This window comes from Marasmius oreades, chromosome 1 (genome assembly GCF_018924745.1).
Source record: "Marasmius oreades isolate 03SP1 chromosome 1, whole genome shotgun sequence".
Classification (NCBI taxonomy): Eukaryota; Fungi; Basidiomycota; class Agaricomycetes; order Agaricales; family Marasmiaceae; genus Marasmius; species Marasmius oreades.
Window position 1 is genome coordinate 4929579 of NC_057323.1, and position 25048 is coordinate 4954626.

Consider the following 25048-nt stretch of genomic DNA (forward strand, 5'->3'; position numbering starts at 1 on the left):
ATCCGAAAAAACGGCGGTTTTGACCTTGGTTCATCGGGTTTCTAGCAGTTGGGTTTGGGATGACTGGCGGGTATGAGTCACTTGGGTCTTTTCAGATCCCGCTGAAAAATTCTGCCATAGATACATTCTGTACGAAACACTGACGATATGGCCACCTGAAGTTCGCGCCGACTTGAGAGACGCAAGAGGCAATATCGACACGGAAACTACACCGATATCCTGCGACCCTCAGTTGCAGTTTCATGTCAATGCGGGAGACTGCGGGTTCGAGCGCTACGGTTATGCGGATAATCCACCTTGCTCGTAACTTGTCGGGACTCTGTCTCATATTTAAAGCCTTAGGAGGCGTAGTTTCACCACTCTTCTTCATTCACCATGGCTGCCTCACAGTGGGCAATAGAACCAATCAGCATAGTCACCGTCGTTCTGGCATGCACTATTCTGGCATTCACATATGCCACCAATCGACGAAACAAGGTCCCCTTTCCGCCAACACCACCCGGAAACTGGCTTTTGGGAAATGTGAGCCAAGTTCCCCGTCGCCAGTCTTGGCTCCAGTTCACGGCTTGGAAAGAAACATACGGTGAGAAGCTGTGTCGATGAAGATTATCCTCTAATATGCGTTGAAATAGGCGACATCGTCCATCTCAGACTAGTCAACAAGCATATGATTATATTGAACAGCAAGAAAGTTGTGCTTGATTTACTCGAAAGCCGTTCAAACATCTACTCTCAAAGACCTAGATCGGTCTTGTTGGACGACGTAATCAAGGAATTCAGCGACGACGTTTTCAGAGTTCGGATCGACGATCCTCACTTCAAAGCCCACCGTCGGATGATGCATTCTGGTCTTGGACCTCGTGCAGTGCGCGAATACCAACCTTTGCAGATCCAGGAGACGAGTATTATGCTTAGGAGTCTTGCAGATGATCCCGATAGATTTATAGCCCATATACGAAGGTATGTCCATATACTGGCATACGCGCTTTCCGGACTTCATCGCTCAACTGTGAACTGGTACTCTTCTTTCCAGGAATGCTGGTGCGCTCATCATGAAGGTGGCATACGGCTATACGGTCTCAAGCGTAGATGATTACTATCTCAAGCTCGTCGAAAGGCACTTTGAAATTTTGGAAGAAACATTGTCTCTCCCGTATATGGTTGAGTTCTTCCCATTCCGTGAGACCTATCCTTTTCCCGCCTTGTGCTTCACTTCAATTACATCTCACCTAGTCAAATACTTGCCGTCCTGGGTTCCGTTTGCTGGTTTCCGAAAGGCAGAAAAGATTCTCAGAGAGAATGATATCGACCACATTCCTTTCGCGTGGGCGAAAAAACAAGTCGTATGCCATCTACTCACTCTTCTGTCAGATTGCCTACTGAGTCAGCGTTAGGAAGCGGGTGACTACGCTGATTCTTTCTTCGCTCGGTTTTTCCAGAAAGAGGATGGTGCTCCTCTTTCTCAGGACGAAGAGAGAACGCTGATGAAAGTCTGCTCAGCACTCTACATTGGTGGTGCTGATACTGTGAGTTACCAAATTATCTTTTACCCAGAGTCTACCTTTTAAAACCCAACCCAACATCTGCCCCTTTGCATGGTAGACTGTTGCAGCATTAACGTCCTTTTTCTACCTCATGGAAACACACCCTGAGATTCAAAAACGGACACAAGCAGAAGTCGATGCGGCGACGGGAGGGGATCGTCTGCCACACCCAGACGATGAGGGTAAAATGCCCTACTTAACGGCGGTCATCAAGGAAACATTGCGTTGGTCGCCCGTAGCACCACTAGGTCAGTTTTACTTGAAAAAAAGAACGAAGGTTTATTCAACTCACCCCGCCACGTACACAGGTTTATTCCATTCCCTCGCTCAAGACGATATATATGATGGCTATCTAATTCCTAAAGAATGCCAAATTCTAGCTAATATCTGGTGTGTTCTACGAACCCTTTCCCGACAATCTTAACTATATTGATGTCGGGAACAGGGCATTAACGCACGACCCAGAGACCTATCCAAACCCCGAAGTTTTCGACCCAGAACGTCATCTCGGTGAGAATCCTCAACAAAATCCGTTCGATTTCGTGTTTGGATTTGGTCGTCGCTCATGTCCGGGTGAGTGTAGGCCATTCACCCACAGCTCATTATTACTGAAACTTTGTCCATTTTAATACTAAAGGTTCTCATTTGGCCGAGCGCTCTCTTTTCCAGAACACGTCGAACATCTTGGCGGTGTTTAATATCGAAAAGAAGAAAGATTCGGAAGGAAATTCAATCGAACCCGCGGTCGAGTTCCATGGCGGAGTTACCTCCCATTTGAAGAATTTCCCAGTCGAGATGGTTATTCGTTCTCCCTCCCTGCTCCCAACGGCTTAATCACTTCAGTCTATAAACCGCACCACTCACTATATATTGGTTGTTGAAATTCTCGTTAGGGCTTCCATAAGCTTACTGTAGAGTACAAATGGGTAGATTGCTCGACGTGTAACACTAACTATTAGGCTGCTTATATAGTACTTACGCAGAATCCTGATTCTGCAAGACAAAGCCATGCTACGCGGCTCTATGCGGCTCACAATTTTTGCTCTAAGAGGTCGCGAAAGTTTTGACGGGTACTTTGAAAGGTATCATGATTCATAGGTTCTTCGTTGGGGGAGACATCGTAACAGAATAAACTACTCCGTCTTCTACAGTCTGCGAATTCATCGCTTATTGTAATGCACATGGTTATCAATATTTTCATGCCGGCAAGACACCGTTCAACCTCTCGTCCCGACTACTCGCTCCAACGACAATCCCAATCTGTCCAGTTGGTTTCTTCCATCCTTGTCCTTTAACGTCCCATACACTGAGTGAATGCCTTGACAAGGGGATAGTCACAAGTTTGGTCTGTCCGGTATTGAGGAATACGTCGGTAAATCCCTTGAGAACTCGAGGCGGTTCTCCCGCAGACTGGGGATGGGCGACGTAGAGTTGCGGAATCTAGAGATTGTTGATTGGTTATCGTGTCAGAAATCCCAACAGCCTGGTACGTACCTCGCCTCCAGCGACATCTCCGACATTCTTTACGTTGAACGAGACTTCAAAGGCGGGTTCATGAAGCCTAGTAAGGAAAGATATGAGTCCAACAACGAAGTGACTGACCATTACTGACACATACCAAGCCGCCGTACTAGATCCAACTGCGGGGGGGTTCGGTTTCCCAGCCTCCCAGTTTTGAATGAGAGCCTGATCACTGGAAGAGTTCTGGGCACGGGATATCTGCAGGTTGCTGTACTCAAACTTCGTATAGCTCAAACCGAAACCAAACTCGAAACGGGGAGTAATGTTTCGCTACATCCACAAATCGATTAACAACCTTGAAGTTCGCAGAATGAAAGTGGAAAAGTAAGCACCGCGTCGAACGCCCTGTAGTCAATCTCAAGACTGTAATTGACGGTTAGACGCGGATCATTTCCCGAGAGAATGATAAGACACTGACCCTTCCGTGTATGGCACAGGAACGATGGGAGAGCCGCTGACTACACGGGTTGGATAATCCGCTTCACTCTTCGCGAGGGTGTATGGAAGTCGGCCGCTCGGGTTGAAGTCACCATAGAGAACGTCTGCAATGGAGTTCCCTGTTTCTTGTCCGGCAGCACCAGCCCATAGCACCTAGAAGGCCGTACATATAAGGGGAGAGAGGCGGTTGAGCACGTGAAAACGCTTACACCAGTAATATTCAGGTGATCAATCCAACTTTCTATGATGACCGGCCCAACGCTGTGGACGACAACTATTGTGTTAGGGTTTGTAGCAGCAACCGCCTGTATCAGAGCCTCCGTGTCATCTGCTAGAGTGAGATTCTTCCTATCGCTACCCTCACTGGAGTTGATGTTGACGAAGACCACAGCTGCAGATTTTCCGGTGGACAAGGAAGCTGCTGAAGGAAGATTGAAGTCATCGAGAACCCAGGAGATACTCGTGTGATCGTCCCTTGCCCGTGCTTGTATCGCCTCATATGGCTGGTACGATCAAGGTCAGTAGGACTCATATATTAAAAAACACGTTGGACCCACAGAGATCAGATAGGGGAAACCGGCAGCACTGGGGCGTGTGTTCGACATCATGCATCAACCGGCCAGCAATGTTTTGAATTAACTCACCCAGAACCACCTCCAACAGCCAAAATCCCTTGCGCTGCAGGACCTCCCCCTGGACTATTCGGCCCAATCACAGACGGACCGGCATCTCTTCCGACTAGAATCAAGCTCCTTGGTTTGTTCAACGGTAAAGCTCCCCTCACGTTCTTCAATAACACCACACTGGCTGCACCGATCGCTCGCACGACGTCCTTATGATTGGCTTGAACATCAATATGTTCGTTCGTTGCTTCGTTATTGGGATGATTGCCGTCAAAATTGACGGCCGGGAAAGACGATGAATCTTGGTGTAGGAAATACCAAGAAGCTAAAATCCGTGTCTGGCGCCGAGCAGGAACAAAATCAGCCGAGTATCAAAGGTCTTGTTTTTGCAGCTGGGAAAACTTACTGCCATATCGGTCACACGAGACATGGGGACTGAACCATTTTGCACCGCATTTACCAGGGTACCCCCGAAGAATGAATTGTTAGGGCCTCCAGAGCCTGGCATGTCCATCTAAAAGCGAGCAATGGTGTAAGTTCACGTGTAAACGAGGGATTATTCTTCCTAGTACTAACATCTAGTCCAGAAAGGGTACTGGCAACGGTAGAATGAGTTGCACCCCAATCAGACGTGACAACTGATGAGTATCAGCGGTCAGTCCATGCTCACATTGTGTAGTACTTTGAGAAGTAACTTACATCCCTGAAATCCGAACTCTTCCTTGAGCATGCGGGAAAGAGTAGCATTATTCTCGCATGCATACGTTCCGTTGATTTGGTCTAACGGCCATTCGTTCAAGCCCAGACTTGAAGAAAGATGTGTGAAAACTCACTGTAACTGCACATGATACTTGCTGTCCCGGCCATCACGCTGCGTAGAAATGGTTGTGCATAAATCTCGTGCAAGGTTCGGTCATCGACATTGGAGGTGGAAGTGGTTCGAGCGGTTTCTTGTTCGCTGGAGGGGCATTAGCACCCAAACAGCTGCGGGAAGAGTAACTAGCGGTCCTTACTTTGCGATGAAATGCTTTGAACAGGCCTGTACGCCACCTTGCTGAAGACCCAAGACCGTCTCATATGCCGCTATAGAATTCAAATTCAGTATTCGGCATTTGATGCATACGAATATGGTATTACCTTCCCCACTTAAGAATGGATCGGCTCCGAACCCCTCAAAGTTTCTCCCAGCAGCAGGCACCCTGAGCATGTTCATCATCGGCCCAAGTGCTACATTAACACCTTTGTCCTTGAATTCGGTTCCCATGAACAGTCCCCGTTGGCGTATCAGAGTTCGGTTAAAACTGCAAGGTCAAGATTACTTCATCCCTTACAAAAATAAAGCAACAGGACACTCACGTTGTAGCAGTATTCAAACCCGTTGGGAACGTTGTGATGCGGTCTGCTAGCCGTACTCCGAGAGGTCCATCCTGAGGATAGACGCGTAGGTCGTCAGCAAACAGTCCGAGCTCAGCATCGTAAGTTTGTATTCACCTGTAAACAGAGGCCAGGCCATCCTCCGTTGGAAGAGATCGGAAGCGTGTTTCCTACACAGCGTCGAGAAGGGCCGAAAGCTTCAACCCCGGTCGCAGTATTGACAAGATCCTCGAGCGTGAATCCAGCTATCTATAAGGGTCATTCAATACACCGTGACCATTTGGCGGCCGAAAAATAAACAGATTTCCCACCTTTGCGCCTGCTTTCTGGTAAGCTGCTTCCCAAGCGGCAGAAAAATCAGGTACGACAACTCCGCTATCCTTGACATCAGGTGGATCCAACGGATCTGATGATGGACCGGCGCCGAACGTTGGAGTCTGAAGGATGGAGGTAGAAGTAGAAGAGGGTCTTCCAGAAGAGGTTGAAGATAATGAAATAGATGCTAAGGCGGATGAAAACGAAGTGGAAAGAATGGTGGAACCTGTAGTAACACCACTACTGGCTAGCGATGAACTTGAGACCACACCAGATGTTTGAGCAAAAACAGCCGATGAGGGCACCAACAACTGGAGCAGGATTCGACGATGTAGGAATAACATGGTCGCTACCAACTGGTCGATTGCGAGCCTAGCTTTTAAGCCAAGTTCAGCGCCATACAATTTGGTCCCATGACAGTGTAGGCGCAAGGCGAGGGGTCTATTGAATGTGGGAGAAGTTGTAATTTGAGTACAGAGTACGGACAATGGGTCATCTGCGCCAGAAGGAATAGGAGAGCTGAGCTTTGGAGGAGCATAAAAAGTCTGCTTGGGAGAATAACCTCCCCCCAATTCTGAGCACGAGCAAGGCACCAGGGATTAACAGACGCGGTCATCCAATTAGGATACCTAAAGGCAATGAGGATCTTGTTGAACAGAAGTCGAAAAACGCAGAATGTGAGAACAACGAGTCGAAAAAGTCGGAAAATTGAAGTGAGACCTTGTGGAATCTGGAAAAGGCTGCCGTACGACCATATGTCCCCTCACGCCTTGAGCTCCCGAGTATAGCCGTTCTGCCTGGTTGCCTGGACAAGCCGTCTGCTTTGGGCCAAAGCCGAGTGTATCCTCTAAATAGGACACTTCCGAATTGTCGAGAATCCGGATGAAGCCAGGGAGAAGCCCTTTTCTACTTCGAGGAGCTTGAGGGCGTCTCTGGAGCTCAGTAGTCCATTCAAATGTAGTCACTCGAGAGGTGCCTTTTCTGAACTGATATGCCCCTTGCAGCCTTTGTCAGTGTCACGAATTATCGGTCCTTCTGAGTCGTTGCTGTATGATGTTCATTCTTCCGACTTCGATTTCATATAGGGTCCTGCCAAAATAGTCGACAAGGTGGAGAACTCGGGAAGGGATTGGATGAAGGTAAGGTCCACGAAGTCGTGGGAAGCATCCCAACCCGATATATAAAAAGTGTCTTCACCATGACAGTGTCAGAGACTCACTCATACGAGTCACTGATCTCCCAAGAAGGATGAAGTGCTGTTCTGACGATTGGCAGACGTCAACGACATGTCGCTCTTCGCTGGTACATTGGAGTTCATCTATACTAGGATTACTTTTCTTGGTATCCATCGTCGTTCCTCATTTTCCATTCCGAATCGTCATGAAGATTCACCCTTGTATCGGTTTTTTTTGTTGATTCAGCTACCGGCGGTGTCGCTGCACTCAATTCATTTGAACATTCTAGATGGAGACTCTGGAGATCTCTTCTGCGTATAAGCATAGATGGGTGCATATTTATGACGATTCCGGGTTTTGATCGAATCTTTCCTGTACCGGTGTCGAGGAACAAACGTGTTCGGTCCGTGTTCAGAACGTCAACAGTGTAATTAACGCCGTACATCTCATCCCGTTATTGTATTAAATGTACAGTCCCAATTGATCTCTTGAGTCTTACGCCCATTTCTTCACATCCTCCTCAGTAGGACCAGTGGGGTCATCCGATGCAGCCAGATTGCACTGATGGAATGCGCGCACTTGGTCAGGTTTGAATGCACCTACGACAGTATGAAGCACTCCACGATTGTGGAATAAGACCAGATCCTTCTCGTGCCTATACAAACAGACAAAAGAGGTAAGTTGAGAACGAGATGATCAACAAAACAAAACTCACCAGTCATGGGGATACACAAGCTAGCATTCCAAAGGACATTGGTCAGGCGAATAGCGGCGTTACAGAAGCGTAGGCTTAGACTCACCTTCGGAGCGATCGCAGGCCGTTGCATTCGATATAGTATATCTCTCACTTCCCCCAAATCCGTGATATGGGCACCTTCAGGATACAACGCGTCTTCCTTCTTGCTCCCTGCCGGAAGAGGATCTACCAAAAGTTCTGCTGCACCACAAGGATGGACCTGGAAATGGAGGTTCCCAGTAACCGGGTTTTTCCACACCTAAAACAAAACTCATCGTAAGGGACAGCCAAACTTCAAACACCCGTGGCTACGACAGCGTACCATGGGGAAAGTCTTTCTTCTGCTCTCCTCCCACGCAGGCAACTCAGCAAGCGGCAACTCCAAACCCTCCGCTTCAATTCCAAGTCCCGTCGGCATTGCACGAGCAGGTGCCATCCACACATATGGATGCGGAGCATATTTCACTTTCGTCCGAACAGCGAGACTCTTCAATTCAGATGGAAGCATATCAAACATCGTCTTCCCAGAGACGAACGCCGTAGTTCCAAGTGGAACAGGAAGTTCATCGCCAGTACCATCGTCGTACCTCACGACCTGCTTCGGACCTTCCGGAACCTTCAATCCGTAAAGTGTAGTGACTTTGGGTGGAGAAAGGTCGTAGAGCGCCGCGTCGATATGCCAGCGGTAGAATCGTGTGACCCCTTTCGCTTCGTCTTCTTCAGAAACACGAGTCTTGTGGAATGTAGTATGACTTGGGTGTTTGAGCTTAGCCTCAGCTAAACCTTCGTGGTTGTAGACCATCCCGTTGCCGATAAGTTGGACTTGGGGTACACGAGGGATAGTCTTGAGATCGGGATGTAGAATGGATTTCTTTGTGCCTTCTGTCTTGTTATTCCCGTGTCCGTAGCTTTCAGACTGTGGATCGAAGGCCTATAACCCATCGATGCTCACATTAGAAGAGCCTACAAGAGGTAAAGTTGACAAAAGACCCACTTTGGTCAACGCATATTGCTGCTCGGGTGTGAGAGTCACGTCCCGGAACAAGAGAGCATCGTGCTATTCGACGCATCAATTACTCGAACTCTGACAGAACGCAGCTCTTTTCGCACCTTATACAATGCATCCCGAACCTCCTCAAATTCCTCAGGAGTCAGTTCACCAGGATTCACTCCTTTGACTTCGCGGCCAAAATCAGCGAACTTTGAGGGATCAGCGGTTGGTGGGAGTGGAAGTGGTGAAAGTTCAATAGCCATAAAATCGTCTTGTTGGTGGAGAGAGTAGATTAGGATCAGATGAGGGGTATTTATATCGTCCTAGCCCTATGTAATCATTACAAGCTTATGGACCCGGCCCTTTGTGCCGATTTGTTTGCAGATGCTTACATGCAATAAGTTAATAATACCATTCAAGTCATTTATATAAAACAAATATATATATATATACATATATTCCTATGTTTACAATGGTTCAAAACTGTTAAAAGAAAAAAAGAAAAAAATCTGTTAAACCAATCAGATATTAGACTATAAGTTTTATAAATCAAAATAGGCTCACTTGAAAAAAAACAGCAGGTTGAATTAAATTTATATCAGGTTATGCAGAACCTCTGGATAGACAATATTGATTGTCTTTGTACCATGTTCTGTGTTGGGAAATAACACCTTGATATTGGAGGCTGAAGTACATCTTGAGAGTGCAACATAAAGCTGGCCATGTGAAAACACTGGAGTCCGAAGATCAAGTCCTACAAAGCGAAGGGATTGTCCCTGAGACTTGTTGATTGTCATTGAAAATGCCAATCGCACAGGAAACTGTCTCCGCTGGAGCTTGATAGGAAGAGACTCATTGGAGGGCTCTAAAGTGATTCGTGGAATGAGAACTTCCTTTCCATCATGAGTGCCTCCCAGAATCTGACAGTGAAGAAGCCGGTTTGTCATTTCCAGTAACCGGAGTCGAGTTCCATTGCACAATCCATCCTTGACCTTCAAATTTCGCAGAAGCATCAATGGGCACCCTTTTTTTAGACATAAACAGGAAAGTGGAAGTCCAGAAGCCTTTAGAGAGTGGAGAAATTCAGCAGGATATGGTTGTTGATATGGGGCATCAGCTCCTTCTTCCACTGCAACACTATCAGCGGACTGATAGATCCGTGTGTTACCTGGAAAAGACTGGAGGATACTTGCGTTGATATCATCTACATCATCATTACGGCAGGAAAGGATTGAGCGCTCCAAAAAGTACTCATTAGGCTGAAAATGCTCAATAGATGGGTAGATTTCCTGTATAAGATCTTCAACATTGTCCCCACAACGGAATGACTGTGGCAGATTTATTGCATTGTCTGCTGGGAGGTCTTTCCCACAACCAACATCCAGAAGCCAAGTCAAAAAGTCTGCTGCACCAGGCTCATTTTGTAGCCGTAGATTTTGGGTGAGATGAAATACATGCACATGTTCCCACAGTGCTGACCTCAGGAAGCTGGCTCCAACAATCTGCTCCCGAGTACCTTTTGGAATAACTGGCAAGGTCTGCCGGAAGTCTCCACTAAAAAGAACAGTGATTCCACCAAATGGCTGATCAGTGTTCATAAGATCTCGTAGTGTCTGTTCCAATGCTTCAATGGTAAACCGATGCTGCATTGGAAGCTCATCCCATATAATGAGTTGTGTATGTTGGATAACTTTGTGAAGTCTACTGCCTTTACTAATGGGACACATGGAATCTTCCAAAATGGGAATGGGAATTTTAAACTGTGCATGAGCAGTAAGACCCCCTTGAAGGAGGAGGGCTGCAATTCCAGAAGACGCTACAGTGAGAACAACCTTTCCCTCTGCACGGACTGCACTTGCAATAGTGTTTGACACCCAAGTCTTTCCACAGCCTCCTGCACTCTGCAGGTAGAAGATTTTTCCCTCGTGGTGAGTGCATGATGCTAAAATTGCATTAAAGATAGCATACTGCTCCTCATTCATCAGCTGCTTGTTTGTCTCTACTACAGTGTGTAAAGCATGATGGTCATAGTCAAGCTGCTCAGCAAGGAGATAGTTGTCGTTGAAGATGGCATTCCACAGATTAGGATTTGCAACTTCAGGAAGGCTATAATCTGATAAATCTTTTCCATTATCCCGTAGGCTCTGTGAAATAAGATAGAGGCCATAGTCATATATGTGGTCGGCAGTTATCTGAGGGAGATTGAAGTTGGGCCGTATTTCAAGGGCATGGCGTAGATCATCACAGAGGCTATCTTTAAATTGCTCCCATAATATTAAGGGCTGAGCAGGGTGGCAATGAAGTAGCAGTGTAACAAAAAGGTCCCTCATCTGTCGCCCAAGATGCATAATTGAGGCCTCCTGAAGACATTCCCTCCACTCTTGGTCATCTTCAAGTAAACCTAATGCAAGACATGCCTCCTTATATGTGTCACACACCCGTGCTGTTGGTGTTCCCCTCCCAATGGTGCGAAGATTTTGGAAGCTGGTAGCTCCTTTAACAACAGTCAGCAACAGACGGAGATAGAAGCGCTCCCCTGCTGATGGTGCAGCAAAGTACATTCGCCCAATAGCAAAACCCCTCTCACGTGACTTCCATTTCTTTGACCTGGCATCCCATACATAGTGCTGTGGAATCTCCTGATAGGTGTAGTTCCGGGCTCCCTCATCTCTTGTATTAAGTTGAAAGTATCCAGTCAGACGATCATCCTTTTCACCCCGGGAAAGAACTTGGTCAGGATCGTCCTCAGGATGGTAATAGACCACCTGCTGATTCTCGAGATGTACAGGTAGTCTGTATACTGTAGGCTCCTCTGCATGCATATGAAACTCGAAGAGGCGCCAGGATGCCTCAATAGCAGAAACATAGCGGGCATCCAAATAGGTTTTCACCTCATCCTGTGAATCAAACTCCAGAGTTGTTCGATCATGGCCTTTATAGATGTACTTGTGGATGTACTTGATTGCCTGAACTGAGTTGCAAATCTCGACATTGATATGGCAGTTGTATTTTGCAGTGAGATAAGGATTGTATGGGACAACGTCACGATTTGTAAATATTCTGTCCTCTCCCCGAATTCTTTTTGTGACAGTCCGACCATTGTTAGGGCATGCCAAATCAGGATAGCCATTATCAGAAAAGACAGTCTGCTCAGAAAATGCTTTGGGATAGTGTTTTGTGCAATGTCCTTGATCATCCTGGCACCTTTCATCACAGGGACCATGCAGCATCAATTTGGTGACAGTTTCATATAGGATAGGTTGAGTGATAGGGTCAGGAATTTGAGCACATGAAATATGGTCAACTTCAGCTGGAGTGCGAATACGATCCTCTGGGTCCAGGAAAATCAAAAGATGCATGTGAGGCGGACCTCGCTTTTGAAACTCAATGGTGTGGACATTTGCAACACATTTGCCAAATATGCCCAACTTGATCTCCTTCAAAAGCCCATTCTTCTTCATTTCAAATATCCGTGCAATGATATCAGAATAGTCTGAAGGTATACCGATTGTAGTCTCCTCATCGTCCTTAGGCATAGCTGCCCTGATCTCTGGCCATTGTGGATTAGCTGTCATTGTAAGAAAGATGTCAGGTTTCTGGTAGTAGCGGCAAATAGCCATGGAGTCCTGAAAGAGCTGATACATATGGCGTGGACTGCCGGTATGTGTGGAAGGGAGGATAACACGACGTCCAGTATCATTAAGATCTCCAGAATGATCATCATGGTTGATAGTATCTCTAAGACCCTGATAAAGCTCTGCACGTATCTCCCTCTGATTATTATAGATCCATGACAGCTTTGACTGCTCCGTTGAAGCCCAAGCATCAACAATGTACTGATGAAAGAGTTTTCCAGCCAAAAATACAGAGGAAAGAGCCTCATTAGCTCGGCGATGTAGACGATATGCATAATAGAGGGTTTGAGAAAGAAAGCCAGATCTGGTACGTCTATGTCCTTGGGCATTAACCAATGGTGTATCCCTATCCCAGCCTTTGTCACCTTTTGGAAACATTAGAACATAGTGAAGTGGTGTGTAATTGGGATGAAGATGGCTCATATGACGGATTCCACCCTCACGGTAGCGAAGAAGAATATCCCGATGAGGTAGAATCTGTCTATCTGTTCCATCACCAGGTATAACAGCAGCAACTTCATCAACAGTGGGTAGGTTGTATCGACGATGATCTGCATCATCTGACATGTGTAGTTGGACTTCAACATCTGTAGACTCTGTGTCTGCCTTTTCGCGTAACACTTCTGCAGCTTGCTTAAAAGTCTGGATGAATGGATTCTCCCGATAAAGCATGTCTTGGACTTCCTGCATAACAGATTGCTTCAAGTCAGAGTTTCGTTGCTGACGAACACGTAAAGCTTCCTGGGCATCATAGATATACAGCTGAGCATACTTGTGTGAGTCCTGTGCACCATTGGGATGAATGGGACCTATTGGACCAAGCCGATGGTGAAGTGAACCGAATATGCGAAATGCAAAAGGGCCTGAAGCACGTGTGACACTTTCATCAACCTTTGCTTGCAATGACATGAATGCAAAAGCAGAGTTATACTGTCGGATATTATTACGAAAATGCTTTGAGGTCTGAGATGCAACATTAGGAGGGTCAGTTGCAAGTCCTTTGCCAATGAGCAGACGTCGCAGGGGTTCAGGGGGAGGGGAGAAGGGAGGGAGAGATATTTGGCCCTGGAGGCAACAACTGCCAAATAATGAAACAGCTCTTGTTGAGGTTGATAGTTTTTCAGCATCCCAATGAAGTGCCTGACACTTTTGACAAACTACATCCATAAGCCCAAGGTTATGTCGACTCTCAGGCTCTTGATATGGTCTACGGCCTAAGTGATGCTGTCTCTCCAACTCATGCTGAGCACGACGACGACGCTGTTCTACGCGTCGCTGCTGTTGTTCTTCCTGCCGTTGCCTTTCCTGGACTTGGAGTTCATGCTGACGATGCTCCTCCTCCATCTGCCGTTGCCTTTCCTGGGCCTGGAGTTCATGGTGACGACGCTCCTCCTCCATCTGCCGTTGCCTTTCCTGGGCTTGGAGTTCATAATAACGATGTTCCTCTTCCTCCTGCTGTAAATGTAAATCTCTTTGTTGTCGTTGCTCTCGCAGCTCCTGAGCCCGACGTTGATTGTGTTGACGTACTGCCTGCTCAGCATAGCGTCGTGCTTGAGTAGCACGGAACTCTTCAGCACGTGCTGTCATTCGCTCTGATCGCTCCCGTTCCCGTCTTTCTGCAGCGCGTGCAGCTTGTGCAAGCAAAGTATTATTCTGCTGCAAAGGTGAGAGACGTCGAAAATGCTCATCACGTTGATGTGTATAGTTTCGGTTTTGGATTTGTGCAGCAGTCATAAATGGTGGATGAGATACAGGAGAACCATATATATGAGTGGCACGTTGATATGGAGTGAGGGGTAGAAGAGGAATATATGATGGGGAAGGTGTATGAGATGCATGAAGACCCATAGAATATGGAAACAAAAGTGGGGGAGTGTTGTGGACAGGAGTAGGAGAAGGTTCACGTCTCTGAGGAGGGTGACGACGATGGCGATGACTTGGAGAAGTCATCTGTAGTTCTCGCTGGCGACGAAGACGCTCACGCTCAAAGTTCCGATTACGCTCAGGAGTATGAGGAGGGCTCAAGTTTTGACGACGCTCAGGAGTATGAGGAGGACTAAAAACACCATGAGCACACAATCAATTTACTAAGGGGATCACACGAACCTGTGTGAAGCATTATGATCTTGGTTTGAAGTAGAAAAACTCTGAAGGGGATTTATAGACCTTCAATAATAATAAAAAGTTGTAATCAGAACTGGACTGGAATACAGAAAAAAAGGCTTGGCTCACATATCACATCAAGTATGTAAGGGAGAAAAGGGATATAGAGGCTGGAATAGAAAGGGATAGAGGATGGAAAGGGATAGGGGATAGGAGATGGAAAGGGATAGGGGATAGAGGATAGGGGATAGAGGATAGAGGATGGAAAGAAATGAAGAAAAGCCAGAAATTGAAAGCTTGGATTGAATCCAAAGCAGATGGCTGACAATCTGAGCTTGAAGCTACAGAAGTCACAAAATCCGAGCTTGTAGCTACGGAAGTTACAAAATAGATTTGAGAAATAACTGAGTTGGAAACCGTAGCAGTACAACACAATTCAACAGACTCCAGAAATCAGCGCAAGACAACGTGTGTTAAGAGAGCAAAAAAATTGGGGGCAACTATGCAGAGATCGTAAAATCTGCACCCTTCCGGTCCCGCCACACCAACTCTCCACAGCGTCGTATCCAAACAGAGGCCCTGGTCAACAGCCAAACAAAGGACTGGGGGTGGGCTTGCTTTGGAGGTAGCTTTGTTCTATGGAATCAAGAAGAATGTAATAGTACAGCCAGGGAAAGGAAGGGGAAGGTTCACAGGAACAGAACTGTATAATGGAAACAGCAAGAGATGAGAAATTATTATTAAAAAAAGAGTATAGAAATATAAAAATTACCCAACAGAGACACTTGCAACAACAGAGAAACCTGCAATAACAGCTGAAATAATATATGTCAGACACAGTAGAAATTAACAGAAATATAAAAAGTACTTGGTATCTCTGAAGAAGAAAAGTTAAGCCCCAAGCACAAAGGGGAAATCAAAATCTGCAATAACAGCTGAAATGTATGTTAGACACAGTAGAAATAAACAGAAGTATAAAAGGACAACAGTAGTCGCGTTCAAAGTTGAAACAGCTACTTTGTAAGTCTGTAAGTCGGCCCAGTTGTAAGTGCCAAACAACTGAAAAGGGAAGGTGATTAGTAAGACTGCCGCGCGACACATTTGAGCTTTGCGTGAGCTCCCCCCACCCTCCACTGCTTGCTGGGACTAAAGGAACACTAAGTTTTGGGCTTAATGAGGACAAATCTCGGACTAGCTTGAACTATTATGAGAAAATATAGAGAGTTTAAACTCAAAAACGGTAGAATGAACGCCTGACGTATTGAACTGGGGTGGGCATTATTTTTTTCGAGCGAGCTGGGCTGGCGCGGCAGTCTTACTAATCACATTCCTTTTTTGGTTGTTTAGTACTTACAGCTGGGCCGATTTACAGACTTACAAAGTAGCTGTTTCAACTTTGAACGCGACTAGTACCTCAGACACTCACAAAACAAAAAAAAGCTATAGCAGGGATACAGAGGGAAGGGAAAAGGCAAGCTGTGGGGGAAAGGGTAAAGAGAAAAGTGGTGGAAGGCGTCGTGTGCACAGGAAATTTCGATCTCCGCTTTAATTTACCCTGGTCCTGTCGCATAGATCATTTTTTGGAGATAATCGCTGATAATCGCTGATAATCAGGTCTCTTTGTCCCATTATATATAGGATCATTATTATCAAATACCAATTACCAAGTCGAGATGCGAAATAAAAACGGGTTCCCACGAAAGAAAGAAGAGAAAAGAAGGATTGAACGTGAACGAGGCTGGTTAAGTGAATAAGTATAAGTATAACCGCTGTGATGGAAGTTCCTAATAGAGTTGCGCCTCAGACCTCATACAAGGAGATGGAGCGTAAACCGATAACGCTGGCAAGGGCACCATACCACCCCCAGCCCCAGAACCGCTAGCACCGACAAATGGGCTTGTACGATTCATCGCTGAATTTGGAGAAGCGTAGATCTGCAACGGCACTCTCGAAGGTGTTCCCGCATTTGAATACGGATACGGTGCCTGTACCGGCGGAACGTAGGGGCTACTGTAAACTGATGCAGAGGCCGCCGGGTGTTCCCCTGGAGGAAGACTTCCAACTGTTGGTATCGGAGTTGAAGCGTAGTCAGGCGATACCCACGGCATGACATATGATGTGTTTGGTGCTAACGAACCGTGAGCTCCACCAAGAGGAGAAGCGGGAGAAGAATGCGCGTGAGGGAGATTCGGGGTGGAAAAGGAATAGGGAGTGCTGTATATTTCAGGTCTTTCACCAAGATGGTATGGAGAGGAGGTCGGAGGTAGCGCTTGATGAATTGACATGGGTGTTGGGAGGGTCGTACTCCGACGATAAGGAGAGGCTACATGTAGCGATGACTGGATTGAAGCAGGAGTTGGTTGTTGAGAAGGATGCGAAGGATGTGCGAGGTTGGGCATAGAGCTGTTGTGCGGATGGAGTCCGAGCGCCTTCAGTGCAGACTCCATTGGAATACGAGGTAGTTCTCCTTCCTCTCCTGAGCTGTCCTCATCGTCGTCAGGCTCGTCATGTACGCCGGGGACGTACCGATGAATCTCCCCGTTCGAAGTCGCAGCTGGTGCATTCCAAGGTGAACTTCGTGTAGATGTTCTCCTCGACGGTAACCTAGCTGAGTTATTCCTCTTCAGTCTAGTATTTTTTTCCAGTATTAGCGACTGCCACGACATCATCATGATAATAGGACATACCGCGACACCTTATCCTTCTCATGATCCGAATCTAGAAGAACAATCAAGATTTCGTCCTTGGACCTCTTTTTCTTCCGACTGGAAGATGTCGACGATCCAGAAAGGCTTTCCGAGGAACCGTTTGCTTCACGTCTAGATCGACGGTGTTTGTGCCTTATCATAATGATCAGAGAATCATCAGCAATAGAACTCGGCGGAAACCTTACCTGTGTTTCCTGGACGATTCGTCTGCAAGGAAGCCTTGATTAGGACAGAGATGTTCAGATAGGGATTTTAGACCGACCATCTTCCACTACGGGCTCTAGACTCGAAGTATGTTTGCCGGAGGGTTTAGAAGCTTCATCATCTGACGAGTGGCGATGATAAGCAAACAAAACGATTAGGAAAAATAGCGCCGTGGACTTACGCTTCTTGTGAGTTCTTTTCGTGGCCGAGGAAGTCAGAGGTTCTACGACAAGCGAAGCACGTTTTGAATCTAAAAGACACCGAATCAATATCTATGACACAATGTATCGGGAAGGAGCAGTACCAGAGCCCGAACTAAACAAAACCAGTGTTCAACATGTTATAAAAGGTTTGATTGACAGCCGATGATCACTTACGAGGAAGCTGGATCCGGGTTTGTCACCCTTAGCAGTACTGCGAGTCCCGGTAAGCTGACGGCAGATAATAGAAATGGGAATCATTACTCACATGGCGACCGAGCACCTGTAGCACCGAGGTAAGGAAGGGATAATACACTGGGATTGCTATCTCGTAGGCTTGCAGACAAGCCCGGAGGTCTCGGCGGGATCAAGGGTCCACTGTCTGTACAAGGATATCAGTGACAGTTTCGGTTTGATACAAGTCGTCATACCGTCTATCGACTGTGGAGCGGGCGGTGCGGAGTGGGAGGTAGGCATTGTTGGCTGGTTGGATTCATCTTTTCCTTTTCCATTCTCTTCCAAGGGTGACGTTGAGAGCGTGCTATGAGCGCAAAACTCCAATGTCAGGAGCGAGGGGACAGATAACGAGAGATATGACACACGATAGTCGATTCTTGACATACTCATCTAAACCTTGTGCTATCTTCATGAACTCTGGTTCTAGAAAGTCCTTCTTTCGCCTTTCACCTATGAACGGGGAAGGGTTCATTGCGGTGAAGATGGAAATGAATTATATAACTGTTACCCTTCAAGTGATGCGTGCCCTAATATGCGGTGATCGATATGAAAACGAGCTGGTCCTTTGAAGATGTAGAAATCCACGTACCGTCTTTCCCTTCCAGGTCATATAATAGTCAACCACTTTACGGCCTCCTGCACGTAGAGTTGCTGGTGTGTGTACCGGGAAAGCGAATACAACAGGGCCATGTCGATGGTCTCTCGAATGAGCAGAGGGTGTAATTTCTGGTTTGAAGTCATGTATTGTCCTTTCCGCATCTTCCCTGAACGTAGATAAGCCATAAGAGGTCAGCTTTGCATCCGCAGCAATAAGGCGTATCTGTTACGTGCCTTAGAACTTCATTGTAGATTGACCTAGCTTCAGAACCAGCAACCACTCTGAATTTCTGACCATCTTCCTCATAGCCTTCCGCTGCCCCATTCTTTGCGAGCTCTTCCAGGAATTCTGGCCCACATAACTGTGAACGGCGCATGTGCTTCCGAGCAATTCGGTCGAGATCTTTCTCTGATAAATCCTTCACGCTGGCAGCTGGCTTTGGACTCGAAGACTTGTCATCGCGTTGATGATGGTGACGAGACGAGCGATGAGAACGGCGTTTCTCCCTAGACCTGATGGAATTTCGCTCTTCCTTATCGTCGCCGCCGCTATATAATGAATGATTGGAGCTTCGTGATGGACTGTGGCCGCCGTTTTCCTCGTGATCGACAGTCGCACTCTGCTCCTTCTCCTCCTTCCCAAGACACGCCTCCATATCCTTCGACGAATACGATGGTGGTGGCGAAGAGGAGGACGACATAAGAGATAGTGACGAAAGAACGAAAAAAGAGTCTCGTCTCGCAGAGTACGAAAGGGTGATATATAACGAGTGTCCAATCTAACCGGAAGCAGACCTAGGAAAATTTTGAGCCGAATTCAGAGAAAGAAGGCCTCGTGGTGAGCCGGAAGTTCCGCCTGGGATACTTAAGGAAAAGAGTACAAAGCAAGGACAGGGGCAAGCCAGCTCGTCATCAAAACCCATTCAATGGGTTACGGCTTCACTCCATAACAACCGTATTAGTCCTTGACTGCAATTGTGGGACCCACAGGTCTTTTGTTCAATACAGGCTTTCTTACTCAGATATATATAAAAAAGCTACGTTCTCGGCAGGATCCACCCAGAACAAATGGTATACATACGTACTGACAGGCGAACGTTGCTGATGTAGCACGCCCTGGTGAGAATTCGAGTGAGTCAAGAGATGCTTGAGGCGTAGGACGAAAATATCCTATGGCTGCGCATATCCTCATGTAGACTGGTTTGTCGTTAATGCGTCTCTAACCAGAAAGAGCACAAACGCGGGTTCCCAGGCAGCTACGGGGAAGACATAGGGTTCGCACGAGACATTACACCAATTGAACGGGGTTTTCTAATCGATGAACTCGAATGAAAGATCCAACCTGGTCTCATTGAGAGGTGAGTATAGCCCGGGAAGGAAAGGGGTGAACGCATCACTAAATTGAGGAAACGCCGGTATAGCCCGGTATAAACTTGTGAGTAATCTAATCATATAAAGATCTTCTACGATATGCTAATCGGTGATAAGTTCGTCTCTAATGGTACCTTAATTATGCCTATCTCCCAGCGGGCTACCAACATGACGTTGCAACTGTAGCAGGTTACAACTCTGGATCGGGTATTGGACGACATTGTAATGGATGAGCAAGGTCTATCCCGTATGTGTGTAGGCCGTAGGAGCTGGCCGAGCGGTACGCTGTCAAGTAGTCTAGTTGTAGTCCCGTGTAGTCTGTTGTATTGCAGGTTCGCGGATGGCGAGTCGCGACCATGAGCAATACGATATGACTATCAGGTGGGCTAACCCCCCAGTGTTGAAATTAGTCAGCGCCATTGCCAGCGACGCGCCATTGCCTCCCCCTCGACAGCCAGCTAGACCGTGCAGCTGTCACTTCTAAACTCTGGAATTTGGTGAGTGCACTTGTTACTATGTCCATAATTTACCCTAAAGTTCTCTATGATTCATTTTTTTATTAGCGTTCTCGATCACGTCTTATTAGGGCTGTTCAATTCTAAATTTTCAAACGTTGCAAACCATGTAATTCAAACTCCGCCCCATCGTCGGTTCGATCGGGCACCCCGGCCTGTAAGCGCCCAGTCTTTTTCTGCCCGCATCATCCCCGCCGTCTCGTTCGACGTCCAGCCTCACGGTGCAGCTGTCACTCGTAAGGACCAAAATTCGGTATGTCTATTTTATCATATGTTCTCTATGATTTCTGAACTTTTCCCCCATTCAATTTCCCTCTAGCTTCATCAACACCTGTTCCTTTATATCCAACTTCTTTTTCTGCTATCTCATGCCAACTGCGACCATAACTCAACGCATGAATGCTCTTCCCACGGATGCACAACATCTTCTTGTGGCGGCCGATATCCTTGAAGAGGAATCTGACTCAGAGGAAGATGTGGAGGACTTGGAGGACAACGAAGAAGTGGCAGTTTTGTTACGGGCACTTGGTGCAAGATGGTTGGAGATGGCATGTAGACTTCGTGGTGGTGGTAGAAGGGGTCCATATTTCCTGTTTCCGAAGTAAAAAGACTTTTTTGAGTGCTTGCTGCAACTTCCTGACCGCCAGTTCCGCTCTGTTTTCCGGTATCGTACTAGTTATACTTTTTTCTTACCTCACTTTGATTTTTGATTACAGAGTCAGCCGTGATATGTTCGACACTCTTGTCAAGCTTCTCGCTCCGAACCCATTGTTCCAGTCGAAGGGCCGAAAACCTCAGCGCCATCTCAAGCACCAACTTGGCACATTCCTAATACGTTACGGTCAACTGGCTTCACCAACAAGATATGGCACTGAAGGTCGGAATCGGTGCAGGCACCGTTGTTTTATACTGCAGGCGCGTAACACGAGCAATCAGAGAGTTACGTTCGAAGTTCAGTGGCTGGGTTGAGTGAGGAGGAGGTTTATTAGCTGCTGCTGCAAGTAGATCAAGTGGATTCTTCTAGGTGTCAATTAGTCTTATTTATATCACATTATAAACGGGGGAATACTATAGTGATATAGAGACTTAAAGACTTATAGATTATGTTTTCTAAGGAGCGCAATTGGGGACCAGCCGGAACGATGAACGAGGGGGTGAAAATGGGCTCGTATGAGGCACCTGATTGGACGGGCGGAGTTTGAATTGCAGGATTTGCAACGTTTGAAAATTTAGAATTGAACAGCCCTATTCAACTTGAACCAAACTTGAACACAGGACGAACGTGTTATTGATTTGGAATGGACGTTGGGAAGGGACTGGGAACGTTACATACTGTAGAGCCATAGGAAAGAGGCGAGAGATTACACGGTGTGTGGGACGGCAAGAGAATACACGGTATGCTCCCACACGGAACCACCTCAGATAGTTGAGTACTTGAGTTCCCGAGCTGATTCATTCAAGAAAAAATTATTGTAAATGACAAATTTGTGTTTAGCGAGGTGTGGGCGTTGGCATGATAACAGTCTAAAATCCAGAACGGGAAGCTATGACAGGCCGTGACCATAAAACAGCGCAAGTCAGACGATTTTTCTGTCCAACTTGCCCTCAAACGGTGACATACCTAATGCCTCAATACCACTCATCCTCTCCTTCTCCTCGCTTCAGCGGTGTAACCCCCCTTCACCAAACCCATGCACACGCATGGTCTCTACATCGCCAGGCTCAGTGGACGAGTTTCTGATAGAGAGGAATGACGGCGAAGAGCCACCTGCCAAACGCATCAAGAGTGGTCGTCCATCTGCACGAAAAATGTTACCCAGATCCTGGATGTGGGTGTTCCAACCCCCCGTAGCATCGGTTATTGTTCCGTTCTGGTAAGTATTTCCTTGATTTATTCCCTGCACGCCAACTAACAGCGCTATTCGCCAAGCTTCGGTTCTCACTCTCGGACGCCAGTACTTGGAGCTCCGACCTTCCATTCAATTACGAAGGCCGCCTATACAATTCTACTGTTGACTACTTTGAAGATGTTGGATCTAATTCCGAGGACGACAAGGTTGTCAAGGGGCTCTTGGCTGGTGGGCGAAGGCAAGTACTTTTCTGGTATGATTGAGCTTATAGTTTTGCTCACTGAGACTACCGTAAACTAGGCATATTTTTTCTCGCTGTGAAACCGACACATCCACTTCCTCCGACCCTCCACAAGGGCACAAGGATACCCTTCACACGCAGCGTCGCCGTAAAGCTGCCGCAGCCACTGCTACTCGTGCATAGTCTATATCAAGCTGTAGTTATACTAGTCAAACTTGTAACTTTCAGACAATATAATTGTTTTACGGTTTCCTATCGTTGCGTGTATGTTAGATATTACATTGAAGTTCACGTACCAGTGATTCTTCTAGAATCTAATGGCCTCCCATAACTACTCTATGTTACCGGACGCAAGCAAGCACGATAGGTGGTTGTCATTCTCCTTAATTCCGCTTCCACATTGGAGTGACTGCCTGTATCAGACCTGCCCATCTTTGTGCTTGCCATCATACACAATAGAGCTACAACATTGCAAATAGGAACAACCACGGGTGTGATATTGTTATTAGGGACAGGGAGCACATCTCATCGCAACGAGGCGAATCATATGGTGACTTCGAGCAAACGGGATAATGTTATACAACGCCTTGCAATATCCTAAAATTATGGCAGCAATATTGTATCTACGGTACCTACCGGTAATCCGTTGTTCCTCCGGACAAGGGATTGTCGACATCCCCTCAATTTAGTGATGTGACATACCGGCTGTCTGTGCATGCCGACACCCAGCTATCGGACTTGAAGACCACCGGCTAACTCAGGTGATGGATGGCGGAAGTGACAGGATCCTAAAACGCCGCCAAGCACCGCTATCGCTCCATACAAAACCTAGTCTTAGCAGCGGGAACAGACTGGAATTCATAAGCACGAGCCTCCGATTCTCCTGGATTTTTAAGGCATAGCTTCATGCCGGAAACCGAAGAAATAATCTGCCATAGTGGTGTCGACGCTAGCATGGGTACTAGATGTTCTGGAAACCCCTCCAAGAATGGATTCCATAGGATTCACTTGACGTTCGCTTCTCTTCCTCCGACACAGTCATTCTGGCAAGGAAGGTCCGACGGCCTTGCATAGTCCTGCGGGCTGCGGTGGAAAAGGGTGGACGCTGACCAAAGCAAGAAGCACAGCTTCATGCGCTTGTCAAGGGACCCACTGTTCACTAGCACTGTTAACCTTCTATCATGATCGAATCAAGGATTCATACTTTTCCAAATGAACTGTTGACTGAAATTGGTTACTGCGTAAGTTATTCTGTGATCAATCTTCATTCCTCTCACCTGATGGTTTGTACAAACACCTTTAAAGCTTGAAACGGGCTCAGAGATGAAGACCTTTCGACTCGTAAACAAAAACATCAACGCCGCCTTGCAGCGTGTCATATGGAGCACCAGGGCACTGGTGGTGAATCTGAACCGTCAACAGATAAGCTTTGAAATGGAGAAACTTGAGGACCTTGGCTCGTGGATGTAGCTTCTCTGAATGTATTTGAGCTCTTGGGATCAAGACGGCGAATCCGGCTCTTTTGGACGGAGGAGCGACCTTGGGATGGTAATGAAGAGGACGACCTCGGGTTTCGTGATGAGGAGTGATATACGGTTGCTGGACCTGCGGGTACCGATGGGAGGGTCATTGATGCGAGAGAAAGGCTGTCAAGTGTACTTCCTACATCACTGTCGGGGCTGAAAGGCCTTCGTTATGCCAGGTGAGTAACGGCCGTCCATTTATGTATTTTACATAGTTCTGAATCCGAATCAGCTTGAAGATTGCTAGATGACCACGACGCTACATAACACTCGTTGGTTCACCGAAGCGGTCATTAAGCCCCTATCATCTCTTCCACGCCTCAGCGACCTTGTCTTAATCACATATTCTGACGTTATATCGCGACCCTCCTTCCTTCCTCTTGAGAACTTCCACCACCTCGAAAGACTCTTTATTTTGGGGGTCTGCAAGTCATACACCATTCCATCAGACATTGTATCATTCGATCATTTATTTCCCGAGAATCCCTCTCAAGGAAATATCCAGCCTCTCAAATTACAGGCTCTACATCTCCGTGGGCGGAATATCATCCTTGATGCTCCCGTTATATCTCACTTACAATCACTACGCATTCTCGAGCTTCCCGATAGGCTTCGCGAGAGCCACTCCAGAATTTGGCACCCATTACGGTCCAGTTCTATTCACCTTCGAGAAATATCACTTCGCTCCATCAACAATGACTTTCTCGACTATTTGAACTCCTATTCGGGCCTGGAATTGTTAAAAATCTCAGTGCAGGACACTATCGTTGTGGATAGCAATGAACTTGGAAGGCGCTTTTTCGCAGAAACGTTACCCAGGCACAGTGAAAGCATTCGTAGCCTCCATTTTGTTACTCTTGAGGATGATGATTGGGCTGTCGGGTTGGAAAACGTTAAAGCATTTAACAAGTGCAAGGATTTGGCTTTTCTGAGCCTTGGCCTCAGGCCGAGCGAAATACGCCCTGGCGGGAGTGCGAAGTGGATGTCGTGGTCACTTTTGTTCAGAGGTTCTCTTGTTCCACGCCCTTCGTGCTTACGGACATCATCGTTTTGTTAGCATTCACCTATTGAGCATCTGATACATCTACCCCTTCTCGAGGTGGTTACATTCATCAGCCCTGCAGAACCCAGTGATGTGGCAGAGATT

The 25048-nt window shown here is 46.9% G+C and overlaps 4 protein-coding genes across 4 annotated transcripts; 1 reads left to right on the top strand and 3 right to left on the bottom strand.

Annotated features, from left to right (window-relative positions):
- The first annotated feature begins 26 nt into the window (after positions 1-26).
- Positions 27-2574, top strand: E1B28_001798 (uncharacterized protein). The gene is made up of 10 exons (XM_043147767.1): positions 27-66; positions 121-583; positions 633-960; positions 1034-1179; positions 1234-1343; positions 1395-1526; positions 1603-1792; positions 1853-1934; positions 1990-2117; positions 2182-2574. Exons 2-10 carry the CDS (start codon positions 376-378, stop codon positions 2376-2378), a joined length of 1521 nt encoding a protein of 506 aa, XP_043016481.1. The 5' UTR covers positions 27-66; positions 121-375; the 3' UTR covers positions 2379-2574.
- Positions 2575-2626: 52 nt separating this feature from the next.
- E1B28_001799 (uncharacterized protein) lies at positions 2627-6963 on the bottom strand. Its single transcript, XM_043147768.1, has 17 exons — positions 5812-6963; positions 5618-5749; positions 5483-5553; positions 5264-5427; positions 5140-5209; positions 4960-5084; positions 4826-4906; positions 4703-4764; positions 4533-4640; positions 4148-4464; positions 4061-4088; positions 3713-4006; positions 3484-3656; positions 3398-3428; positions 3163-3335; positions 3039-3105; positions 2627-2984 (listed from the first exon to the last, which is right to left on the bottom strand). The coding sequence occupies exons 1-17, from the start codon at positions 6157-6159 to the stop codon at positions 2742-2744; spliced, it is 2487 nt and encodes an 828-aa protein (XP_043016482.1). The 5' UTR covers positions 6160-6963; the 3' UTR covers positions 2627-2741.
- Positions 6964-7208: 245 nt separating this feature from the next.
- On the bottom strand, positions 7209-9055 carry E1B28_001800 (uncharacterized protein). Its single transcript, XM_043147769.1, has 6 exons — positions 8837-9055; positions 8721-8783; positions 8049-8657; positions 7791-7985; positions 7706-7725; positions 7209-7645 (listed from the first exon to the last, which is right to left on the bottom strand). Exons 1-6 carry the CDS (start codon positions 8978-8980, stop codon positions 7486-7488), a joined length of 1191 nt encoding a protein of 396 aa, XP_043016483.1. The 5' UTR covers positions 8981-9055; the 3' UTR covers positions 7209-7485.
- A 6703-nt stretch (positions 9056-15758) lies between these two features.
- On the bottom strand, positions 15759-19297 carry E1B28_001801 (uncharacterized protein). Its single transcript, XM_043147770.1, has 13 exons — positions 18636-19297; positions 18394-18568; positions 18313-18331; positions 18170-18254; positions 17999-18108; positions 17836-17949; positions 17745-17781; positions 17672-17682; positions 17549-17617; positions 17426-17488; positions 17349-17370; positions 17143-17295; positions 15759-17083 (listed from the first exon to the last, which is right to left on the bottom strand). Exons 1-13 carry the CDS (start codon positions 19100-19102, stop codon positions 16240-16242), a joined length of 2169 nt encoding a protein of 722 aa, XP_043016484.1. The 5' UTR covers positions 19103-19297; the 3' UTR covers positions 15759-16239.
- Positions 19298-25048: the final 5751 nt, after the last annotated feature.

Bases quoted from the DNA above. Each gene is read 5' to 3' on its own strand.
- E1B28_001798 (XM_043147767.1), top strand. From the start codon at position 376: ATGGCTGCCTCACAGTGGGCAATAGAACCAATCAGCATAGTCACCGTC. The intron at 584-632 runs GTGAGAAGCTGT...GCGTTGAAATAG, and splicing joins GGCTTGGAAAGAAACATACG to GCGACATCGTCCATCTCAGA. The intron at 1,793-1,852 runs GTCAGTTTTACT...CCACGTACACAG, and splicing joins GTCGCCCGTAGCACCACTAG to GTTTATTCCATTCCCTCGCT.
- E1B28_001799 (XM_043147768.1), bottom strand. From the start codon at position 6,159: ATGTTATTCCTACATCGTCGAATCCTGCTCCAGTTGTTGGTGCCCTCA. The intron at 5,750-5,811 runs GTGGGAAATCTG...TGACCCTTATAG, and splicing joins ACCAGAAAGCAGGCGCAAAG to ATAGCTGGATTCACGCTCGA. The intron at 5,554-5,617 runs GTGAATACAAAC...GTCTATCCTCAG, and splicing joins GGCCTGGCCTCTGTTTACAG to GATGGACCTCTCGGAGTACG.
- E1B28_001800 (XM_043147769.1), bottom strand. From the start codon at position 8,980: ATGGCTATTGAACTTTCACCACTTCCACTCCCACCAACCGCTGATCCC. The intron at 8,658-8,720 runs GTGGGTCTTTTG...GATGGGTTATAG, and splicing joins AGCAATATGCGTTGACCAAA to GCCTTCGATCCACAGTCTGA. The intron at 7,986-8,048 runs GTACGCTGTCGT...GTTTTGTTTTAG, and splicing joins GAAGAAAGACTTTCCCCATG to GTGTGGAAAAACCCGGTTAC.
- E1B28_001801 (XM_043147770.1), bottom strand. From the start codon at position 19,102: ATGTCGTCCTCCTCTTCGCCACCACCATCGTATTCGTCGAAGGATATG. The intron at 17,950-17,998 runs GTATGACGACTT...ATCCTTGTACAG, and splicing joins CGCTCCACAGTCGATAGACG to ACAGTGGACCCTTGATCCCG. The intron at 17,489-17,548 runs GTAAGTCCACGG...GCCACTCGTCAG, and splicing joins GAAAAGAACTCACAAGAAGC to ATGATGAAGCTTCTAAACCC.